This window comes from Corylus avellana, chromosome ca8, assembly GCF_901000735.1.
Source record: "Corylus avellana chromosome ca8, CavTom2PMs-1.0".
NCBI lineage: Eukaryota > Viridiplantae > Streptophyta > Magnoliopsida > Fagales > Betulaceae > Corylus > Corylus avellana.
Window position 1 is genome coordinate 18,454,128 of NC_081548.1, and position 22,124 is coordinate 18,476,251.

The following is a 22,124-nucleotide window of genomic DNA, read 5'->3' on the forward strand; positions in this document are numbered from 1 at the left end:
TCCCAAAGACTCCTGCTATTTGTGAAATGCAACTAAGCAATTGTAATGAGATACAGTTTAAGGAATTGCCAACCGGAATGCAAATGCTCGTAATTGGAGGATTTTCCCAACGAGAGGGAATAATAGACTCCAATTGCTGTCTTCAAGGGTTAGTAATCTGTGGTCGTTCAGTTAATTCCCTTTTTAAGGATGGCCTTCCCTCTACATTAGAAACCCTCCGCATAACGAGCTGTTACTCACCTGTGTCGATAGACTCCAACAGCTGTCTTCAAAACTTATCAATCGCTTGCTGTCATTCACTTGAGGGTAGTTTTTCCTCTACATTGAAAACCCTTGACGTTTACAATTCCCAGACGCTCGAGCTCCCAACGCACCTGCACTATTCATCCCTTGAAACATTGTCGTTGACCACTTTTTTTACTCCCGATTCCTTTCCATTAGATTTATTCCCAAAGCTTTATCAACTCAATTTGTGGAGGTGTGACAATCTGAAATCTCTTACGGTTCCAGAAAATTATGAACATGATTTAGTCACCTTGAAGATTAGTAGTTGCGATAGTTTTGTGTCATTTCCAAACGGAGGATTGCGTGCCCCCAGCCTTGCATCGCTTTCGATCATAGATTGTTGGAGTCTGAGATCGCTTCCTGAGAAAATGGGCACACTCCTTCCGTCTCTTGAGGTATTGCTTGTAAGTCAATGTCCAGAAATTGAGTCTCTTCCTGAAGGGGGCTTGCCTTCCAATCTGAATTCAATTGAAATCGATCGTTGTGACAAACTCATTGCGAGTTGGATGGGATGGGGTTTGCAGAACCTCCCCATTCTTAAAGATTTGTCAATCGGTGGAACAAGACATGACGATGCGGAGTCCTTCCTAGGGGCACGGTTGCTCCCCACCACTCTCACCTATCTTTCCATTGCCGACTTTCCAAATTTGACATCTTTCGACAAGTTTCAACACCTTCGTGCTCTTCAAGTCCTGGAGATTTCTAAGTGTCCTAAGCTCAAGCACATGCCAGACAAGAAGGAGTTACCTGCCTCTCTTTCTATTCTAAAAATCTCCGGCTGTCCTTTGTTGACAAAAAAATGGCAAGGTAAAAGAAAAGGAAAAGAATGGCGCAAGATTGCTCACGTTGAACAGAAATGGATTGATTACCGTTTGATTATTGAATAAGCCAAAGTCGAAAGGGTCTCCAGTTTCGATACATTTCAGCATTTGCAGCTATCTAGGTACACCACTTTTCAACCACCTAATTTACTAATTATAATTTAACCTCTTTATTTTTGGTTTGGTTAATTGCTATCTTTGATAAAACAGGATGCTCTGTCCACTTGTTAATTCTTCATTTACTTCACTATTCCGGACATAAGCAGTTGAGTCATGTAACAACCCAGAATGATCGAGAACTCCATTGAGAATTGGTATATTCTCATGATTTGTCTTTCTATAAATCTTGATTCCACTGTCAATTCTCACTTCCTTGTTTATAGGGTCACTTTTTATTCTCAGTAACCAGTGTCATATGCTTGGGATCAAATCATGTAAACAAACAGAGCATGCAGACTTGTAGTTGCACTGTAAATTGTCCTTTTTTTTTTTCTTTTTTTTTTTTAGATTTTAACTTTTTCTTAGAATAGAAAGACCGAGACAAGTTATTCTGCATATTTGTTTGATTTACTAAGGTGTCCTGTAGTTGATTTTTAGTGTACACTTCTCGGTTTGCTCTGTTTGTTTGTTCTTTTGTTTGCTAATACATAATGAAACACTTAAAAATTCAGTATTTCTAAATCTGATTTGAAGCATTAACCGAGTACTTCCTTTTTCCATCCCTTAATAACTTCAAAGCCACAATCTTTCCCCTAAACTTTGAATTACCATTCAATACCTTTTCTCCTTAAAGCTGCTACCTTTTCTTGTGGGTACTGTACATTTGATCCTTGTTAAGGTGCCTGGCTTGTTTTTTTGGTAACAAAATGGCAGGCTTCCTGATATCTAGCCGGCATTGAACCAATTGGAAGCTGGTGTTGTTTCTGATACCTTCAATTATCAAAATGTTGAGATGAGAAACCGAAGCTAGACTTAGATGGTGACATTATCTGTTGACTAAGAGGCGCGGGTAAGTTTTCAATGGTGGTTCTTTTCTTTATCATTAGTATACATACATATATAAGAGTATCGGCTATATGGTGCGGATGTGTTTTTTAGGCAAATGCAAAGGATTTGAAGTGGGTATTTAGCGTTGTTTTAGAAGATCCATTAGCTTGTTCTGTGAATAATTGCATGTGTGTGCTTATTTTTATGTTGGTAGTAGGTAGTTATGCCTTTGTTTTTGGAGCTGCATGTGGGCAGTGCACATAAGCATTTACTGGAGTATATATATTTAGCTGGAGAATGGGAACACTCTCCATAATGTCATGAATGTGTATGTGTAAAGGCTTCGTTGGAACGCTGAAAGAGTTTGTCTAAAATCCCATGGTTGTTCCTCTCTAACGAAATCTACCATCGGTCTGAATTGCAGAGGTTTCTTTTGAATCATGCATGTTTGATATGTTATAAAGTTCATCAGCATAAGTTTTTTTTTCAAAGAAAATGTGACGTTTTGACTATTTTAATGAATTACAGGACATCTTCCTAAAACTGACAATGGGAATTTGATGCCACCATGTAAATCATGTGTGGAGTGCTTAAAAGAGTGTCAAGTTAGTCTCGCTCAATAGCTGATGCTAGTGAAGGGTACGCATTCTTAGAGTTTATTTCCTGCTATTGTGGTTATGTGTTTTGTCACCTGATTTTCTGGCATTGCTGGGTAGAATGTGTTTATAACTGGCCAAAGTTCGTCAGTTATCTTGAACTGTAAAGTTTGTTACGACCATAATTTGTTACATTTTTTCACATATTGAATTAACATAATATTTACTAGTAACATGTACTATACCATTGGTAGACAAATTCATGAAATGAAGCTACTGGTTAGCATTTATAGCAGATACACATACATAGGGAAGATGGAGTTCAAACATTATCTATAGGCCCATCATGGAGTTGAGGTTGTATTTGGCACAAGTGGTTTAAGTATAGAGTGGTGATGAGATAGGTGTTAGGTTCAAATGGATTATGGTGTGTCCAAGGATTTCATAAATTTGGGCAAGGTACATGAATTGCTTCTCTCTCAAATTGCAGCACTAGTTTTTTGAACTTTACCTTCAATATGATTCTAAAACTCAGAATTGGATTATAGTATTGACTCAAAACAGATTTGATTGCACTTTGCTTGATGAAACGAGGAACATAGAGATAAGTTAGAATGGCTAAGCTGTTGTGTTCATCGTATTGAGTTTTTGCCCTGTTTTTCAATATGGAATACTTATAATTCTGTAACATGTTTTTATAATGCTTAATTTGAAGTTGTATGTTGTCATGAGTGGAACGGAAAATGAAATTTATTTTCTTTTTCTCAGTTGACATACAAAGTTTGCTTCATGCAAAATCTTATTATTTGCAGTACGTTCACAATTACACTGACTACCAAGGAACATATGAATGTGTAGGGTGCAAATACATGAATGTGTAGTGTGTAACATGTAAAATAGGCTTCTCTTCTTTCTTTCTTTTTTTTCAGCAAAATAAATTGTGTATAGTAGTGTGTGGAGTGCAGTTCCACTTGTTCTTACACGAGTCATTTGGCATGAAACAAATAATTGGACTATCATCGGTATTGACCTCGATCAGGACATCCTAAAGACTGTTTTTACAATTTTTGTATGATTAGATGACTGTTCTATAGAGCTCTAGTGCCTTTTTTATTGCCTGATTTTCTTTCCCTTATAGATTTTAGATTGTAAATTTAGGTGGAATTTGTGTACACCTTCTAATTACTTGATTTTTTCTATATTCTTTTATAGAATATCCTTAATTTATTATTAAAATTTATTTTTATTTCAGGAGGATTCTTAATAAGAATGTGAAGTGCATCTAAAGTAACAAGTTGCTGCGTTTATATTTTTGCTGACATATCTTCCAAGTGAAACACCGGGGCCACGGCGAAAGTGCAGAGAAGTAGAACTTATGGACTTGAGAGGAGACGGAATTGGAAAGCTTCAGGAATGGTATAGGGTCTAGGACAAGAAATAAGTTGTATTAGCTTTCCACTTTAGTTTCTTTCTTTATGTGAGTTGGGCTTTATTTTTTTTTTGGGGGGGTGGGCAGTTACCTACATGTTTACACCTAACGAAGGTTCTCTCCATAAATTGTTTATATTCCCCGTCAAAAGTTTGTAAATTGTCTACTTATGAAAATGATGGTCTGTGCTCCATTTGTCAAGATGGAGGGGATCTTTTGTGCTGTGATGGATGTGCATGGGCTTTTTCACATAGGTTAGTTTGTTTCTTTTTTGAAGAAGTTGTGTATTGCATGATTGGAAAGATAAACTTTTCTGTTGAGAACCGTCGCCATTGATGCCTCATGAGTCCCACTCATTTTTGACACATTAGCAAAACGCCAACACACACTCTATGGGGGACGCGTGTGGTCAAAAGGTTAACACCCATAAATAGAGAAAAGAAAGGGAGGAGAAGGGGCTTCGTCTTGACTGGATATTTCTTCTCCCTCTCTCAGGCTCTCTTTCTCTCAAATGGTCTCTGGGGAAGCTCATTCTTGAGAGAATAAGAGACCATTATTTTCACATTCTTTCTTATTCCAAAGAACATGCATGCTGACTTAAGCATCGGAGTGTCTTCGGCTCTGGCCGAGGACCCTCTTACGCCTTCTCTGTTTTGCAGGCACTCTATTCTCACATTGGGGACCCCATTTCAGCTCAGCTGTACAATGACTGTTGAGGTAGTTTGTTCCGACCCAAAAATTGCAATCAGCAGGTGAAGTATTAAGCAGGTGCACTATTAAGCAATCAAATTTTAACAATTGGGTTAGGCTCATTAACTTCCAACTCATTGATATTTGGGAGACTAGAAAGAATTCAAATGTCGAAACTTGTTAGGACATTGTAAACTTATTGCCATATGAACTGTTTTCTATTTATCTCTTTGTCCTGTCGTCTATACATACATGAAAACTTATTGCCTTTATGTGTATATTGTGTTTTGGATTGCAAATATATGTCTCAACTTATTTTTTGCTTTATCTTTTTAACAAAATAAATTTTGTGAAACCATTAGGATTATAGTATAGATCTAATATATATATATATATATATAAAATAAAAAATAAAAAAATTAAAAAACAAAAAACAAAAAAAACCAGCTCTATGCTCTTCAATTTATTGTAACTGTTCTTGTGAATGAGCAATATTTCTTGTTCTTTTAATTGATCATTGTTTAGTGGACACAATTTGGGTTAATTGTGTCATTCAGCTTGCTTCAGTTTGCTTGAGTTGCATTTATGTTGTTATTATTTGGGCCAATTGCAGTGTGCTCCTCTAAATATCGCTAGAATGTCTTCCAAAAAGAAAAATATGTAAGCATAATGTTAATGTTGTGGCAGCTGAAAGGGATGCCGGACTTGATCCTGAAGAACAGAAAACTAAGCGATGCATTCTTACTGTAAAACTCCAGATTTTGACTTTAGTGGATGTGTATTATGTGAGTTCTATAATCATTATTCTTGCCATCAATAGTTTCTATACCATAGATGCTTCATTATTTACTTCTGGCCTTAAGTTTTTTCTATATGAAAAAGAAAAAAAAAATGTTGCTATGCATAATGCACTAAGACCAAATGGTAGCTGTACCTAATGATTGTATGATGCAGCCAATCAGTTCTGTCAGCTGAAATGTTCCATAATATTTGGGAAGGAAGTGAAGTGGTAGAGCTCCCTCTAGTAGCAACAAATGCTAATTATCAAGGATAGGTACTTTTCATCTATTGATGGGATATATATATGTGTGTGTGTGTGTGGATCTTATTGGTGTAGGATTACCTTCAGTTTTTGTTTACTTGCATTCAGAACCATGTGATACCAGCGGCTGATGAAGCTGAATCATTATGGACAAAATTTTGATTTTATTAAACCAAAATGAGGTACTTGTTTTTTCTACTTTCTATTTGTTGTTTGGGAGTGCAAAGAAGTTGAGATTAATATGTACATTTTTTTTTTTTTGCATTACCATATGGTGATCTTCCGAGGAACAACAGCGCTCGAAGTCAGTCTTTGCATACTGAATTATTGGTGCTCAGGTGTTGAGAGTACCACAAAAATTTTGTGAAAATGGAGAAGTGATGCAGCCCAACTTGCAAATGGGGCCTTATGGAGGATCTTGATTCTTGAGTAAAGCGAGAAGGCTTCTGTGTTAAGGATAAACATGAGTTGCATGAGCTTCATGCTAATACCCAAAAGGACCCTCAGCTCCAGCATGAAAAATCAGCAAAAGCATTCGCTAAAGATCTCCAGGTTTCTTGCTGACTTACTCCTCCACATCAGCTCACAACAGTAACACAGAACAGCAGCCTCTTCTCCTTGAATCATGTTGCAAACTCAAGCTCCTTTATTCACGGCCTGAATTACTTCTGACAAGCCTCTCATCTCAGTACACTATCAGCTGCTCTGTGCCTCATCACAGCCCACCTTCGGTCCTCTCAATTTCTTCTTTTGTGTTGCTGTGTATTAATCTCCATTTTACTCACTACCATTGGGGTTTTTTCTCTTCAAAGGAGTTATGTTTTGAATTTGTCGCTGGAGCATGTGGACTTGCACCAATGAGCTTTAACTCAAATGGTAGGGGGTAAGGTCGTGAATTCATGTCCCTCTAGTTCGCGGACTTGCATTGTAAATACCCATTTTCTTGAGTTTTAACATTTTGTTAGAATAGGAAGACAGACAATTGAATGATTGATCTCATACACCCAGTTCTTCAGCATACGTGTTTGATGACTAGCATGTTATTTGATCAATACTTCAGTTGATTTTTGTTGCACAACTTCTGGGCTGTGATGAGGCACAGAGCAGCTGATAGTGTGTACTGAGATGAGAGGGCATACTTGTTTGATGACTAGCATGTTATTTGATCAATACTTCAGTTGATTTTTGTTGCACAACTTCTGGGCTTGTTCCTTATTTTTCTATGGTTGCTCATACATATTCAAATCATTCTAACTTCAATCTTGCCTAACCTGATTTGAAGCATAAACCTACTACTTCCTTTTTTGAAATTATGAATGTAGCTATGGTAATATTACTTGTAAAGATCTGTTAGTTGGATCTAGGAGGCTGATGAAGCCTAATCTAATATTTTTAATGCATGGTTTTATTTGCATCAAAAAAAATTTCTAATTGATTTGAAACTAGGATAGCAATTGCATTGATTATTTTATTGGAATCTGCATTAGCACTACCATATACTTGTATTGATGCACTATTGTGCCAGGATGTGTGAAAAGCACTATGCATAAACTATTGATATCATCTGATGCACATGTGTGTAGATTTTATGTTTCAATTTACCATGCATGTGTTGTTATTTCTTAGTTGATTCAGATGTTTAGCTATTTTTTGATGCATAGGTACTAGAAATTCAATGGAGACCTATGGACCTTATGAAAGTATTGTGCCAAATCGACATCATGGGCATTTTGGTTTCTTTTTCTTTTGTTGGAATTGTAGGTTCTGAATTACCATTCAGTACCTGATCTCGTGAAAGCTGCTACATGGGAAAAGGTAATCCAATGGCAGCAGAGGATTTTATTGTGGCTATGGTATGATTGTGTTAAGGTGGATGAGTTGATTATAGTAACGGAATGGGAGGATGTCTAACTACCGCCAGCACTAAACCAATTGCAAGCTAGTACTAGTTCTGATACCTTCAATTATTAAACTGTTGAGATGAGAAATGGAAGCTGGATTTGGATGGTGACATTATCTGTTGACTTGCTGGTATGTTATCAATGGTGTTCCCTTTTCTTTTTTATTTTTATTTTTTGATCGTTAATACACATCCAAATAAATGAATATTTGATGTAATGGATTTCCAGTGTGTTTTTAGCAGATCATCTGGACTGCAATACTAACTGTAGTTGTGTCGTTATGCCAATCTCTTCATCAATTTAGAGCACTAGAAGCAGCTTCTTTAAATCTCATTCCCTTTCCTAAATGTAGGGCAAACTCCTAGAAAACCACCTGCAACAGACTCCCTTCGTGTTTCTTAAACCAAGAGATCACCAATGGAACTAAAAGTGCTACCTTAAATCTAGGATAGCACTTTTGCTTCCTTGAACATTATTTTAATATAAAAAAGCTTTCTCTTTCCTCTCTCTTTTTCCTCTACCATTTATTTGAAAGAATATTTAAATGCTTTCTCTTTCCTCTCACTTTCCCCTATCATTTGTTTGAAAGGATATTTAAGGAATATTTGAATGGTATTGGGAAAGGAAAATAGAAGCTATTATAGAGTTTACTTGAATATAGATGTAAAAGGTAGTTTGGTTCCTTAAATTTAAGGAAAATATAAGGGAAGTTGCTGCTACTACTCTAAACAAGTTATCTTCAAAAAGGCAGGTTAATTGTGCCAGACTCAACTGGTTTAAGGGTAATTGATACATATAGTCACAAAGTTTGATTAAATTAACATTCTACAAGGTCAATCTTGATTTTGCCATTTGAGTTCACTAGCCTGACTGGTTTTGCAGCCTTGGTAAGAGATTGGCCTCTGGGCAAAATGGAGTGTGAGCTATTTACATATCCCAAAATAAAATAAATAAATCTTAGATTCACATTATTGGAATGGTCTAAGCTGAATTACACTTAGACAAGGATACTTTATCTTTTTCTTTTTTTTTTTTCTTTCGTTTGTTCAAGTTTCTTTTTTCCTCTTTGCCAGGTTTATGGGCAAAACTTAGTCACCGAAGACAGTTTGGTCAGTCAATTGGCAAAATGGATTGATACATCTTAGGCAAGCTATCCTGTCAACCTTGTTATTGTGGGCTCAAAACAATTTCAATGAGAATCCATTTGATTTGAGCAGAGTCTTGATCACCCAGCATTTGAGGTTGGTGTCCAATGTGCTTTCATTGTTGGTGATTACAAGTGCATTTCTGCAAATAAAATGGCTGGTGCTTTTAGTTATTTTTCACATTGGCAGTGCATCTCTTGGTAAAGCATGTGGGATCGATACTTTAAGATGAGCCCTAAAGTTAGTTCAAATATCAACCTTGAAGAGCTTCATTTTATTCTACAAGGATATGACCTTTAGACCTGATCTTGGCTTCTGTGCTGTGGCATAGAAACTCACAAGCCAAACAAAACTTATGTATGTGTTGATCATGAAGTTATTGGATATAGTACAATCTATTTACGCTTCTTTTTAACCATGAAGTTATTGGATTTGATGGAAAAGGCTATATTCTTTGCCTAGGCCATTGGAAAAAGTGATTCAATGCATCATTATGTAAGCTTGTAGAGAAATATACTGAAATTTTAACTAGTTGAGGATCTTCACAGCAGTAATGGAATCTCTTACACTTTTGGGGTCTGATGAGTTGTCACCTTAACTTTTGATGTTAAGGGAACATATTACACCCTCTAGAGAACCTGGCATGTGCTTTTGGTAATATCTTTGATGTACTGTCACAACATGGAGATTTTGATTGTTGGTGATGGATCTAAGATCCTTGTTTTTTTTTTTCTTATCGTATCTACATTTATTGGGCAAACAAGCAAAGATTTGATGTTACTTTAAATTGCTTGGTCATAGTAAAAATGTATACTGTGAAAAGAAAGAAGTGAATCATGCCTAATGAGTTGTTCTGTTTGACTACTGAGAGAACATGTAGGTGACGAATCGATGATATGAAAGAGTTTGAATTATAATTGAAGTAAAATAGTTACAATCATTTTATGAACTACTTGTTTGTTATGATCCTATGAATTAGCATCATGAATAGTTCTGTTCTAATTTCCTCTTTCTCTGTTTTTCTCTGACATTCCTGGGGTTGTGCTACAGCCTGTGGTTTCTGCCCAGACATTTGGTCGTGGTCCGGGTGGGGCTGGTGGAAATAGGAGGTAATTAAGTCTTTGTGGGGACTGAATAACCAATATTGTAGCTCTTTTCCAGGCACTGAATTCTTTTTGGTGTCAATTTTAGTTTTTCTTATAAATGGGTGTTTATGTTTCATGGTTATATGACAATATGTTAGACTAAGGGGTGAGGACTTTTTCTGTTATTTTTTGCAGTTCTGTTGCCACCATAATTATTTTTCTGTTTATTGGATCTGCAAATGTTAACAATACTCATGCACCAGAAATTGCCAAAAGGGACGTGGTTCTGTTGCATAGATTGTAACAGAATTCATTGTGCTTTGGAGAATTTGGTATTTCGCAGAGAACAAAAGCTTCCATGATCACTTTCAGTCCTTGTTTACTTGCATTCAGAACCATGTGCTGCCAATGGCTGATGAAGCTGAATCAACATGGACAGAATTTGGTTTATTCGACCAAGATGAGGTACATGTTTTTCCCATGCGCTTTTTGGGGTTTGGGAGATCAAAGAACTTGAGATTAATATTTACTATTTTTATTTTTATTTTATTTTATTTTTTGGATTTTTTCGTGTTGCAGCTTAATAAGTAGAAGAAACATTACCACAACAGTGCTGCAAGTCAATCTCTGCATGTTGAATTATTGGTGCTTGCAAATGGCCTCATGGTGGATCTTAAGTGAAGGAGGAAGGCTTCTGGAGTGGAAATTTTCGATTCTGCAAGAGACAAATCTTGTGTGGTGTTTGCTTCACCTTGGGACGAACAATAATGTAGCCAAGCATAGGATAGATGCTTCTGTGCGACCCTCGTGCGCCATTAGCTCGAGCGAAGTTGCGATATTTTTTAATAAAGACTACTTTTGTAACTTTACTTTCAATGTTGAATCCTAAATTCTATTTAAGCACAATAATGCCAGCTTCACCATCTATTTGTTATTGTTGTTCAGTTTGATGAATAAGAATACTTGAGAGCGAGTTTCTCTTTTGTTTCCTATATTCATATTCTTGGCTTTATAAAAGGGTTGTTTCATCCTCAAGGAGGCATCTGGATTAATATTTGTCTCTTTTATCTTAAAAATGAAGAAAAGATTGAGCACTTCTTTTCTTGGAGGCAGTGTGCTTTGATCTCTAAGTATGGTTCTGTTTATTTATAACATATGTTTCTCTCATTTTTATATACGTGGTTAAGTGACAACATGAAAAAATTTGTAGATTTTATAATCAATTCAAGGCACAACCAACGCCTTAACAAGTCTTTGCCTGCTTTAAACAAATTAATAACAAAATTTGCATTGATTGGAGATTTTCTATCCCCTATAAGCAAACGGGGTTGTAGTGATTGATGTACGTAAGTGTTTCAAATCATTTGGGTGGATGGGGTCAAATTATTTGGTGTTGGCTCCACAGAGGTCCTACAATTGATGTCCAAAATCAATTGTTACTAGTTTTCTAAATAGGCATGATTCTGTTAGCAAGGTATCTGTGGACCAGGTCCACCCAAAGTCTGGAAAGGAATTTCGAAATTTGACAAGAAATAGGTTGTCTTAGCTTTCCACTTTAGCTTCTTTCTTAATGTAATTGAAATTTGACAAGAATATTCCATAGCGAATTCTTCGTTTGTCTTTCATATATTCCTATTATAGGGTTTATGGAAGAGTTGTTTGATTTAGTGTTTGCACTTCGCAGATTCATCTTCTCAGACGCCACGCTGAAGCTTATTGACTAGGGCCTCATCCAGACATCCTTCAATGCCGTTTGGATGAATTAGTGCTGCAACAACATTTTTACTTCAAAAATTCACGCCAACTTATTCTCTAACACATCAAAATTTCTTATTTTACTCTGCACAGCTTTTACCAACCAAGCATGCACACTAGAAAGCAATTTTTAAAATTGTAATATCAAATGGACCCTTAAGCATTAAAGATTAAGTTAATATTCTATTTCGTGTTATATTCAGAGCAATTGATGGAATAATCATTTAATTAATATCCTTAATTATAAGGACTTCAATAATTTTATACTTTTACGCGTAAAATCACCCAAAAACTCACAAACACAACATGTTAGAATTGCTTGCATATAACATTAAATATATAATTGGTTTCCACTTGCACATTAATTAATGCACAATTATTTACTAATTTTTTTTTTTAAAAAAAACATTTTGTTGTAGAATACGAGTACAAAGAAAGACGTAGAGCATGCATTCAGAGTGTTGTAAACACGATTTGCGATTGTGCGTCAACTTGCACGGATGTTCAAAGTCCCAAACCTCAAAGGCATTATGAAAGCATGCATAATTCTCCATAACATAATTGTTGAAGATGAACGAGATCATCAAAACACGTTAGACTTCAATTATGAACAACTCAATGAAAATCCTCTTGAACCAATGTTACATTTTTCACTCTTTTTTTATTATATTATACTTACATGAAAAAGAAAGAAATAATAAACAACTAAACAGTAATGTGAAAAAACAGTAAAATATTTATCTAGTGTGTTACAATGAATAGCAAAAGGTTACTATTCACGATAGCATTTTATACATTTTACCTAGTTTTCTAGCTAATCTTAAGGAGAAAAAGTAACTATTATGAAACTTTTACCTAATCTATTGGAGATGCTCTAATGCTACATTTTCAAATCATATGCGATATTTTTTTTTTAAAAAAATGCATAATTTTTAAGACTAAACTGTAATTTTTAAGATTAAACTGCGACTTTGTCAAACGTTTAATGGGGTTTTTTAAAAACTACATTATCAAATCATTAATTTTTAATCGCACTTTTTTAAATTACAAATCCAAATGAATCCATAATAGGAAAATATATTTAAGATACGGTATGCTAGGTACAAAAATAAATAATAATAATAATAATTGAAAGTAGAGAGAATGGTGGTTGTGCTTATGCTTGGCGTGCATCACTGTTGATGCACGCCGGGCGTAAAGTATATCATCACCCTGAGTCGCGATTCACAGCACACAGTGTGCTTAGCACGCCTATGCAATTTTTTTTTAATTAAAAAAAATAAAAAAATTTGCGCACGCCGCGTGCTGTTTTCATTCACCCCATCAGCCTTATCAAATTAGGTGAATATTGTCCATGCTTCCTAAAATTTTCACCAAATTGAAGAACCAGAATTAAAAAGGAAAGAGTTTTCCTCTAAACCGGGTCGGATGAACTTTCTTCGATTCAGTCTATAAAAATAATATGTGTTCTTTTTTTTTAATAACATGTGAGATGCGCGAGTTTTTAATATTATTTATTTCAACTCTGTCCGTGTTATTAAAAAAAATATGTGCATCTCATATATTTAAATGACATATGTCATTTTTATAGATTGAGTTGGAAGAAGTTCATTCAACTCAATTTAAAAGAAAACTCTGTCCAATTAAAAAATAGACAGAGTTTTTTCAGCAGAATCAAAAAATTATTATTTAAAAAAAAAAAAAGAAAAAAAAAGAAAAAAGAAAAAAGAGAGAAAGTAGAGAGTCGTGTGAGTGCTCTACTTGTGAGCCCGGCCGGCGTCTCTAGATTTTTGCAACCACGGGATTTCTTCTCTTTGCAGCTCTTCTTGGATAATTCTGTGGAGAAGGGGGGAAGAGATTGGACACCCTCCGCCCTCCGGCTCCGGTGCTCAAATTCCAGCTGTTAAGAGTCCTTTTTGTCGCCTTCCAGTTTTGGGCAAATAATAAAAAGTGGATATAATTATTAATGATTATCTTTGATATTTTGAAGCTTTATTCTATTTCAAAATTATTGCAAATTGTCTTATTTTATTTCTCCTGTTGCTTTCAGAGCTAATTTTCGTAGCACCTGCTGACACATCTCTCTCTCTCTCTCTCTCTCTGTCTTGCACACTTCCTTCTCTCGGCCAAGCCATGGCGACTGACAGGTACGTTACGGCCTTTTTAACATATTTATGCTATAAACTAAATGGATTTGTTAATATTCAATTATTGCTCTTTTGTCCACTTCTGTGTGTCTGACTGGCTCGACAACTACGTTTATGTTTCTGTATACGGAAAAACAAAGAAGAAGAAAAAAAAACAAAAGAAGAAATTTCTTAGATGAAACCCATTTTATGAAGATTGGGATGTGCAAATCAATGAGAAGAAGCATTTTGTTGCTTGTTTTGTTGTCGTTTTTGTTGTTGCTGTTTACAGTCCCCAATGTGTATGATTTGCGTGACCCATTATCTGGAGTTTCGAGCAGCTTCAGTTCCACCCCTCTCTTCTTCAGATTCAATCTTACATTGAACACCCACCACCACTTCCTTCATTCTTTTCAAGCCCGTCTCACCAGGTGGTCTATTTCTTGTCTTTGGTCTACTTGTTTGATTGAAGTTGATGCATTATGATATCCCCAATGATAAAAAAACAACAACAAAGACATAAGCGAGTTGCAATCCGGCATTGAATAAACTTGGCTTGTATCAATTTCTTCTTTCAAAAATACCCCACCATGTGTTTGTGTGTGTGCTGTACTGACATAATATCAGTCCTCTGATCAATAGCTAAACATCTGCTGAACACTTATGCAGGAAATTTGTTATATCTGCAGAGACAGAATCTGTAAATTCATTTCCTAAGAGTTTAAATATGAGAAACGATTGTTACATTGAAGGACCATTAATAGAGGAGTTCACATTTCCTGCAAATTCTGCTCCCTTCAATAGCTGTCATGCTTCTACAATTGTTGAGGTTATGCAGGACAAAAGCATTTGCATTTTTATTTTTTACTTAGTACTTTGTAATGTTTGCTTCATTGAAGGAAATGGACTAGATTGTAGTAGTTTCTTTGTGGTTTTTGTAGGTCAAGAAAGATATCTTGTTGGTTGCGTATTTTGGGGGTGCGTTAGAGGGAGCACCTGATGTAAAAATTTGGTTGCAGCGCTACGAGGTAACTACATATTAGTGTAGCAGCTCATGAACAACGTATTTCTTAAATCGGTTCCTTTGTGAACTTATAGGAGGATGGGATGTAAAATTTCTGCTCATCTAAGTATGCTCATTATTACCCAAGTTGAAACTATAATTTGTAGTTTCTGGAATGATAGAATGGTGGCATATGCTGCTTGTGAGTTTTGATTTGTCTTCTACTTCTTGTCTCTCAGCCTAGCTTTGAACTTTTAAACAGGGGTTGCTTTTTCTCAAGCCAAGCCGATCAAAAACAAGGAGGTTTGGTTTGTTTTTCAAATTCATTTCCAGGTTTACAACCCCCTTTTTTTTTTCTGTTAAAACAAACAATGGAAAAACCCTTAATTCCAAAAATCCAATATCCGCTGTATGTTGAACCAAAACCTCCACCTTCACAAGAAGAAGCATCACAAGCCCACAAGGCACTAGTACAAATGATTGCTTAAGCTAGCATTTATTGGAAGATATTTTCGACTCAACATACTCCTCATCTCTGTGTTTATGCTATCTTTAAATGTTTTTTAAACATATGAATACTTTCAAATGAGTTCATCAATTCATTTCAATTTCCTTGAGTAACATATTATTTTTAACTTGCTTGGCATATTCCTCTTTGGATATTTAGATGGTTGCCTAACTCAATGAGTGGAAATTTTCTGGGCAGAATGGTTGTTGGCAGTCACCCATTGTTGTTGATGAACAACCAGATGTTCCTATGTGGAACCCGGTGTTATTTAAACTTCCATCAGGCGAGCTGCTGCTCTTCTATAAAATAGGTCAAGAGGTTCAAAAGTAATGCAACTTTCTGACTAAATTATAATGCTATTTTCTTCTCTCCTTGATAGATTCCTAGCAGAATCCAATTAATAAATGTTCATTCACTAATATTTGCTTTTATCTATAAATCCCTTTTCTATTCTAATTAAATAATGTTCTTTTCTGTAATATGTTTTAGGTTAACCTGTTATGATGTTCTCATGTACCTTATTTGCAACTATGTTGATTTAATGGCTGGAATTTAGTATACTTACAACTTCGTAGTCTTGAAATTTTGGAATACATGCCAATTTTTCTTCTCTTTTAGGAGTAAGGTCCACAAATGGTTGAGGAGTTGCATTTCAATTATAAAAGTATGTCAATAGTAATAGTGTCTGAGTTTAACATTCTGTTTTCGGTTATCGATATATGTTCTATGTTGTTATTGCACTCTTTGATTTACTTAGCACTCTTCAGAAATGTGAACTTAATTAACTACTCACACTTTTCATATTTTAGATTTATTTTGATACCTTTGCTAATTTTTGGCTTAATGAATTTCAGATGGAGCGGATGCATGAAGCGGTCATATGATAAAGGTATTACTTGGACAGAAAGAGAACAACTTCCTCCTGGTATATTAGGTCCAATAAAGAATAAGGTATAACTTGAATTTGTTATAATGTATATTCATATAAGTCATATAGTCTGGGACTACTCATTTACTCAAAAGCTGCTTTTGCCATATGTACTGCTTGCTTTCCTTAGCCTATCTTGCTGGAAAATGGGCTCTTGCTCTGTGGATCCTCTGTTGAAAGTTGGAATTCTTGGGGGGCATGGATGGAGGTTGTAGCAACAACTCAACTACATTGAACATCTGAAGTGCTTTGATTTTTGGAAAGGGTTGATATGCTTTTTGTTTCCCATGGAACAGATTACAGCAGATTCCGGTCGATCATGGCGAAAGTATGGCCCAATCTATGTACAAAATGAATCTCTCAGTGTGATTCAACCAGTTCCTTATCAGACTGCAAAAGGGACCTTGCGCGTTTTACTGCGATCCTTTGATAATATTGGTAAAGTTTGTATGTCGGAATCCCGTGATGGTGGGAAGAACTGGGATGATGCAAAACCTACTGAACTCCCCAATCCAAACTCAGGTTAATGGCTAAATTATGTTTCTTGCATCAAATGAGTGGGTAGGTGAACATCTAATTTTAATGAATGTATTTACCTGGACTTTAGAAATTGATTCCATCTTGGTTTTGATGGCTTTTGAAAGTATTTGATCAATTGGGTAATTAGTAACATTCCGTTCATTGTTTTATAAACAATTTTGGTGTCACTTTTTGTTTAATTTCAGAGGACCTTAATTCGAGGCATTATTTGACCGTTTCTCTTCTTTCCATTTCATGTTGTGTCTGATTTTAACTTCAAATTTCAATTTACCAGGTATTGATGGGGTTAAATTGAGAGATGGGCGTTTCTTACTTGCTTATAATACAATCTCAAGGGGTGTGCTTAAAGTTGCACTCTCTGCGGATGATGGTGACTCATGGCATGATGTTTTGACATTGGAGGAGAATTTGGCAATGGAATTCTCATATCCTGCTGTTATCCAGGCTAGTGATGGGTCTGTGCACATCACCTACACATATAATAGGACACAGATTAAGGTAACCACTTAATTTCTTTTTAATGATAAATTATTTGTAAATGCTCTTTTCCATTACTTAAACGGTCAACCATCTTTTGTTCTGGTGTTATTCTTCATGTCATTGCGAACATTGCTTTGCAGGAGATTTAATAATCTCTTCTAGTCTTTTCTCTTTTGGCAGCATGTAGTCCTTAAATGAAGCTGATGCAATGTCACATGGGCAAACAGAACTAGAAGGTCAACTTCTCTCAAAATGAATTATGCAGCTTAATGAATTGGTGGTTTACAATTACATCAGAGATGCCACAGGTTCTGAGATACATGCTTAAAATATATACAATACACTGGATTGTAATATATGATTTATATGAACCATTTCTCAATTCAATCTGTCGGTATCTTTCACGCCTCCTGTTGTTTTTTTTTTGGGGGGGGGGACCTTGCATGAATATATATATACTCCAAAGCATACAACTACACATTGTCAAGTAATTCAAGGTTGTGACCAAGTGAGACTGGTTAGGTTAGATGTGGTATATCCGTGCACCCAGGTTTGACCATTTGCTCAGCAATGTCTTATGGGCCTACTTGTCTTTGGTACTTTGGTGCACAAAATGCTCCAAATAATCAAAAATTAAAATCTGTTAAAAAGTGTAAGATAAATAAAATATATTAAAAAAAAAAAATAGAAGAAGAGGAGAAAGAGGGGGCAGTTCATTTAATTAGTAATATTAGAGGGGTATTTTTATCTTTTCACTTTTTAAGGAGACAAAAATACCCTTCCAATATAACTAAACGGATATTTTTCGGTTCAAATGAACTGGAGATGATTGATTTTAATTCGAGAAAAAGGGAGTAGTTGAGAAAACTGAAAAGAAAAAGAGTGTGGCAACTGCCAACAAATAATTATGGGTTTGGAATTACAAATATTTTCCATATAATTGTCAAACAAGTTGCTGTTTGTTTTCAATAACAAGTCCAGCACAAGAATAATACCCGTTATTTCAAAACGGTTTCATTAATGAAAGTGGTTAGAGATTTGTTTTACTTATTAAAAGTCTTTGTGTTGCACTAATCAAATCAAAGTGGTTAGAGATTTGTTTGGCTAATTAATAGTCTTTCACAACAGCTTCTTTAATCAAAGTAGTTAGAGATCTGTTTTTCCAATTAATAGTGTGAATATTGGGGGAGTAATCTTTTTTCTTTTTTCTTTTTTTTGGTTCCCCCACCCCCCATCTTTCCAAAAAGGCATGTTCATATATAAAATAAATAAATAAACAGCCTAAAATTGAAAGCCCAAACAGGGAACAGCCCAAAAAATTCTGGTTTTATCCCTGGCCGAAGTGAGTGGAAGGGAAGAGTCTTGAAGCTTGGATCTTGATTATTTTATTTTGAGTTAATTGTGAAGAAAAGTACTTTAGGTAGTGAAGATTTATATATATATAAGTTGTGCTAATCTATTTTTTATCTCATAAACTCCTATAATCCCACTTCCGTGGGCCAATATAAGGAATATATATATTAAATTGCGAAAAATCAATTATTAAGAATACTTATTAAAACATAAAAGGAAAAGAAATCCAAAGCTACTTTCCAGCCTCCTATTGTGAGGTCCCGTCGACATAGGTAAGGCTCCATAGTCCATATGCCATACAAGGCCCATTTCACAACTGGGAAATCTCTGTTTTTCTAAAATGCCCCTTGCAACTCATATTTTGTTTTTCTAAAATGTCCCTCAATGCGTAAGAATTGAGATTTATAGTAATTACATATGTTCGAATTGTTAATAATTTGAATAAATAATATAATAAAATTTATATATATATATATATATGGGACCTAAGTTTCGTGCAATTCATGCAAGAGAATTGCAGGTAGCTTGTCTTGTCGTTTTTATGAAATCCATGCACATAATTGACGACTGTGATTTCATTTCCCCAATCATTTCTTGCAAAAACTGAATTTAGAATTCAACCCTAGCTGAAATCAGGCACCATTTTCGGAAGTTGCCTGTTGCTGGCCATACCAACTTCACTTTCTGCATTAAATGTGACTGTCTTTCTCTCTGTTTTCTGTGAAAAACTTTCCGACCCATTTAATGTGGAAAGAGAAACCTAAAGGGAATTATTTTGGGAAGGAAAAGAATTCCAAAACCAAATAGTCCCCTTTAATTTCTTAAATTACAAAATTCTCTTATTTTAAAATTTAAGCCCTTTCATTTTATCTAATGATTTAAATAAATACAAAAGCTTGTATTATTGAGATTATTAAATTTGACATATTAAAATCTAAAATTAATTACTTAAATAACACATAAATTTTTATATTTATTTAAACTGTTAAATAAAATGAAGTGTTTAGATTTTAGAATATAAAAATCTGAGATCTCAATCCATCAACCATCAACCAGTCAGGGAAAAGGTCATAGGTTAATGATCAGGATCAGAATAGCCTCTTATTTGATGTGTACATAAAGAGGGAGTAAAAGTAATAACACAGATTTTTCTGCCAAATCAAGTAGAAGAGCTCTTGCTCGGGTAGAAGTTCCTCTTTTTAAAGAAGAAAACTCACCTCACAAGTCCTCTCCACAAAAAAGAGTAGAGTAAAAAGAGGGGTACCCAAAAACAGGAGATCCCTGCCCATTTTAGCGCCATACAGGCTAGCATGAATGATTAGGCAATTAGTAGGGGGTGATCAAGATAAGAAACAGATGATTGGGATTTTCCAGCTTGAAATATATGAAATTCATTTGTCTAAATAAATTTTAAAATATTTGACTATCTATTTACATTATAAAAAATGATTTTTTTTTTTTTTGACAGGGTGTTTTTGTCGTGCTAGGTGGCCTGACATGTCACTAAACGTTATTGATGTGTGTCGGGCGTTAAAATTATGAGTATAAAAAATGAGGATTTTTTGACGTGTCACTGTTTGACATGCCAATAATTTGTGACGTGTCAAAAAGTGACACGTCAAAAAAATTTTGACGTGTCATTTTCTGACATGTCAAAAAATTTCTGACATGCCAAAAAATGCGACGTCAATAACGATTATTGACGTGGCACGTCAGAAAATTTTTTGACGTGTCAAATTGCCACGTCAACAAATTATTGACGTGGCAATTTGACACGTCAAAATATTTTCTTGACGTGGTAGTATTGACATGTCAAAAAAAATTTTGACGTGCCACTCCTGCCATGTCAAAAAAGTTACTGACGTGCCACTACTGCCACGTCAGTAATGGTTGACATGTTAAGAATGGCACATCAAAAAATTTTTGACGTGTCAAACGTTATGACACGTCAAAAAAATGGTAATTTTTAAATTTTAATTTTTTGCCTCCCCCTATATATTTTTTGAATTTTTTTGGGGTTCTACCCAAACTCTGGAGTTAACCTGATATACAATTTACATATGTACTACAAAAGAACTATCCATCGATCCATGCAAATAACATAATACATATCCATCAACGTCGATCACACACATACAAGTTCAATGTACATCTAACAAACTATTAACAAAACTAGCTTCAAGACACAATAAAACTATCCATGTTATCACAAATAAAGACATATATAGTCCCTAAGAGGTAGCTCAATCGGCTGGGACCACGCCTAATGAAGCGGAAGTCACTAGTTCGAATCTCCATCCCCCTCTTGTGCGGACATGTACAAAAAAAATAATGACATATATAACTATATATCTAACTACATCAAGAAAACTATCAAAAAAACAATTACATCTACAAAATAACTTATGTACACAAAGTGCGAATGGCCAATCATTTGTTCAATCCAAGTTATCATTGATATCAATAGCATCCTCTCCATAGCCACTAGTTGCAAATGATAAAATAAACAATCACTAAACAATATTATAGAATCGTATCAAGTCTTAATCATTGAGCAACGTCACTTTGTAAACAAAGGTCATCATACTCAATAAATTCAGATTTATATCTACACCCCCAACATATTTTTGTCATCAAATCAAATGGACGTCACATTCTACCAGGACCATAGTGGTCCATCTCACGATGCCAAACACTTCAAATACAAAGCTTTAACCAACATCCACCACCAAACCAACCAAGATATAAACCAAATTTAACAGGATTTGCAACATCATTAATGACAATCACTGTCCCTATATATATATAGGGACAGTTCTAAAACCACATTGACCATTAAAAAATGTCATTACCTAATCCACTATCGACCGACGATCTCACAATCGCAAAGGGTGGGGAAGCTCTGTCTGGCGCTCCCTTATATTGAGTCACCTCGGGTGCGGAGCTCGACCTCATCATTTCCTCGAGCTGGCGAAAACGGACTTCAAACATTGCTGTCATCTGAGCTTCCTTTTGCGCAAGATGCGCTGCCATATGATCATCTTTTTCAGCCAATTGCGAATCTTTCGCAGCCATCTGTGCAGCCACCTGCCGAGCTACCCGCACATTTGTCTGCTCCTGCTCTGCGGCCAACAACGCATCCATCTGTGCCTTGTGTTGTGCCCTCTTAGCCTCAAGTGCTCTGTCAAGAAGTTCTTGTGAGACCGCGGAGTGCTAGGGCTTCTGTGACCGTGCCTGTGACGATGTATAGTATAAGTGTATGCTATCCTGCACAGGTAAAATATTCGGTCCAACCTATCGAACCCTACCAGCGTACTCAGACTTATTTCTAATCGCCTGGGCGTACCCGTCGTTCGGCTTCCACCGTACTATCCCATTTGTCACGCTCGACGATACTACAGGGTTAGTAGGTATTAGCTCTTCCAACCTCTCTTGCATGTTACATTAATT

General features: G+C 35.5%; 2 protein-coding genes across 13 annotated transcripts; both read left to right on the plus strand.

The window, feature by feature from the left end:
* Positions 1 to 4: 4 nt before the first annotated feature.
* On the plus strand, positions 5 to 10,973 carry LOC132189656 (putative disease resistance protein At3g14460). 10 transcript variants are annotated; one of them, XM_059604416.1, is made up of 15 exons: positions 5 to 1,228; positions 1,317 to 1,420; positions 1,980 to 2,115; positions 2,311 to 2,519; positions 2,622 to 2,732; positions 3,942 to 4,886; positions 5,496 to 5,593; positions 5,763 to 5,862; positions 5,959 to 6,032; positions 6,147 to 6,733; positions 7,512 to 7,881; positions 8,825 to 9,253; positions 9,947 to 10,005; positions 10,177 to 10,446; positions 10,561 to 10,973. In XM_059604416.1, the coding sequence occupies exon 1, from the start codon at positions 27 to 29 to the stop codon at positions 1,170 to 1,172; it is 1,146 nt and encodes a 381-aa protein (XP_059460399.1). In that variant the 5' UTR covers positions 5 to 26; the 3' UTR covers positions 1,173 to 1,228; positions 1,317 to 1,420; positions 1,980 to 2,115; positions 2,311 to 2,519; positions 2,622 to 2,732; positions 3,942 to 4,886; positions 5,496 to 5,593; positions 5,763 to 5,862; positions 5,959 to 6,032; positions 6,147 to 6,733; positions 7,512 to 7,881; positions 8,825 to 9,253; positions 9,947 to 10,005; positions 10,177 to 10,446; positions 10,561 to 10,973. The 10 variants fall into 10 exon arrangements, with proteins under 10 accessions (XP_059460399.1, XP_059460396.1, XP_059460391.1 ...); XM_059604413.1 differs by lacking the exon at positions 2,311 to 2,519 and having other exon boundaries at positions 8,825 to 8,992; positions 9,086 to 9,253; XM_059604408.1 differs by lacking the exon at positions 2,311 to 2,519.
* A 2,813-nt stretch (positions 10,974 to 13,786) lies between these two features.
* On the plus strand, positions 13,787 to 17,729 carry LOC132190426 (uncharacterized). 3 transcript variants are annotated; one of them, XM_059605418.1, is made up of 9 exons: positions 13,787 to 13,883; positions 14,532 to 14,691; positions 14,804 to 14,890; positions 15,572 to 15,699; positions 16,228 to 16,324; positions 16,432 to 16,509; positions 16,598 to 16,823; positions 17,116 to 17,339; positions 17,484 to 17,729. In XM_059605418.1, the coding sequence occupies exons 1-9, from the start codon at positions 13,870 to 13,872 to the stop codon at positions 17,517 to 17,519; spliced, it is 1,050 nt and encodes a 349-aa protein (XP_059461401.1). In that variant the 5' UTR covers positions 13,787 to 13,869; the 3' UTR covers positions 17,520 to 17,729. The 3 variants fall into 3 exon arrangements, with proteins under 3 accessions (XP_059461401.1, XP_059461399.1, XP_059461400.1); XM_059605416.1 differs by lacking the exon at positions 13,787 to 13,883 and adding an exon at positions 13,941 to 14,293; XM_059605417.1 differs by lacking the exon at positions 13,787 to 13,883 and adding an exon at positions 13,949 to 14,293 and having other exon boundaries at positions 17,502 to 17,729.
* Positions 17,730 to 22,124: the final 4,395 nt, after the last annotated feature.